The 1971-nt window shown below is 44.3% G+C and overlaps 1 protein-coding gene across 1 annotated transcript; it reads left to right on the top strand.

Annotated features, from left to right (window-relative positions):
• Nucleotides 1-594: 594 nt before the first annotated feature.
• SARC_14992 (hypothetical protein) lies at nucleotides 595-1577 on the top strand (the record flags this gene model as incomplete). The annotated part of the gene is made up of 2 exons (XM_014290877.1): nucleotides 595-800; nucleotides 1475-1577. The coding sequence occupies 2 exons, from the start codon at nucleotides 595-597 to the stop codon at nucleotides 1575-1577; spliced, it is 309 nt and encodes a 102-aa protein (XP_014146352.1).
• Between the last annotated feature and the right edge of the window lie 394 nt (nucleotides 1578-1971).

Below are 1971 nucleotides of genomic sequence, written 5' to 3'. Positions count from 1 at the left end.
CATATATGTGTGTATAAGGATATATATATATATATGTGTGTGTGTGCGTGTGTATAAGGGCGTAGGGTGTATGAGTATATGGGTGTCTGTACAAGTGTGTGCATACGCACGTGCATGGTTGCAATGCATATCACCTGAGTATCATTGCCACCGCCACATCAAACCTCACAAAGTGATCAACCTTAGTGACATGATGGTCAATGTGGGCTGTATACATCTATGTTATTGTGATCAGTGTGAGCTGTATGCCTCTATGCTATTGTGGGCTTTGGGGTTTTATATTCATATGTGTGATTGTGACCAGTCTATGGCTAGTTATGTTTAATCCGTGTGCTATAACTACCTGTTAGTATGTCGTGCTTCGTTCAGCAGGTATGACACATGGTGCTAACCCAAGGTGATGATTTCACGCAATCCCGCACAGCTATTTGGCCATTTTCCCATGAGTTTAAATCGGCTCTATGATTTGCCTTCAACTATCATTCAAGCCTTTACTTAAGGTTGCTGAGAGGCTAAGGTATCCTATCCACCCGCCTTCACCCAACGTCCTCCTCTTCCCGCCAAAACCCACGGCTTTACTATATATAGGACCTGATGTCATCTCTATCGGCAGCGGCGCCATTCTTCATCCGATGTCTTAAGCCGAATCTGACCAAACAGCCGGATCTGTTTGTGTCAGACTTTGTGCACAACCAACTGTTGTACAGTGGCATGTTGGAGACCGTGCGCATACGCAGAGCAGGCTATCCCTCGCGAGTGGGCTTTGAGGACTTTCTGCATCGCTACAAGACACTTACAACGTATGTGTGGATATATATGTGTGTGTGGATGTGTGTGTGTGTGTGGATGTGTGTGTGTGTGTGGATGTGTGTGTGTGTGTGGAAGTATGTGTGTGTGTGGATGTATGTGTGTGTGCGGATGTGTTCATGTTGGAAAATATATAGTTGTGTTGTACGAAAACACTCACAACGTACTAAGTAATGTGGAATTGAAGCGCGCGGGTAGGCAGATAAGCAAAGGGAGAATAGACCCGAAGAAATATATACGCAACCAAATCCACACATACAATGGAGATACCGTACTGTCATTTACAGTGAAACAAATAGCATTATATGCACAGTATTAAACCCTAAACCCTAAACCCTAACCTATACGCTACCAAACGCAAACATATAATTGTGGTACCGCACTGTCATCTACAGTAGCACAAACAATGATAGGGCACAGATTCACAACCACCTGCTGCTTGCTGACCCATGTGCCCTCTGCCTCAACTGAGTCCATCCGATCACATGTTCTCTCTTACATACAGTAAGAGCTTAAAAAACAATAAACCCTAAAGCCTAAATGTCTAAAAATCTAAACCCTAAAAGGTTAAAAACCCTAAACCCTAAAAAGCCTAAAAAGCCTATGACCTAATAAAGTACTATACCGTACAGCTAACACATTTCTTCCCATCGCACTGGCTCGGCAGCAAGAGGATACAAGACAGTTTAAACGCAGCCGAACAATGCCGCGCACTCATGACCGCAGAGGAGTGTGGGGTGGTGGGTGAGGAGTGGCAAGTAGGTATGTGAAACCCAAAACCCTAAGCACACCCGCACGGTGTGTGTGTTGTACTGAGCGTCTCAAATGGAGTGTGTTCAGGTGTGTGTGTATTGTACTGAGTCTCTCAAGCGTGGTATGACTCGCCTGTCCTAAAACCTTAAACCCTAAACCCCATATGCGACGATACGTTATGTACAGTGACCAACGATACGCGTGTTTTCGCGGACAAGTATGTATCAAAGTACACATACTAATACGCATACTAGTATGCAGTACATACTTGTGAGTTTGGCATGTAGATGAGCCATGTTGGTCCGTATACCTGCGCACTGCCCAGCATTCTTCACAAATTCGTGATATGTTGTTCCTACACATACCCACATTTTTTTAACAATTGATGAGCACGAGCCACATGTGCATATA

This window comes from Sphaeroforma arctica, assembly GCF_001186125.1.
Source record: "Sphaeroforma arctica JP610 unplaced genomic scaffold supercont1.5436, whole genome shotgun sequence".
Lineage (NCBI taxonomy): Eukaryota > Ichthyosporea > Ichthyophonida > Sphaeroforma > Sphaeroforma arctica.
Note: the sequence above shows the minus strand (reverse complement) of the source record. Positions and strands in the feature narration are given on the sequence as shown.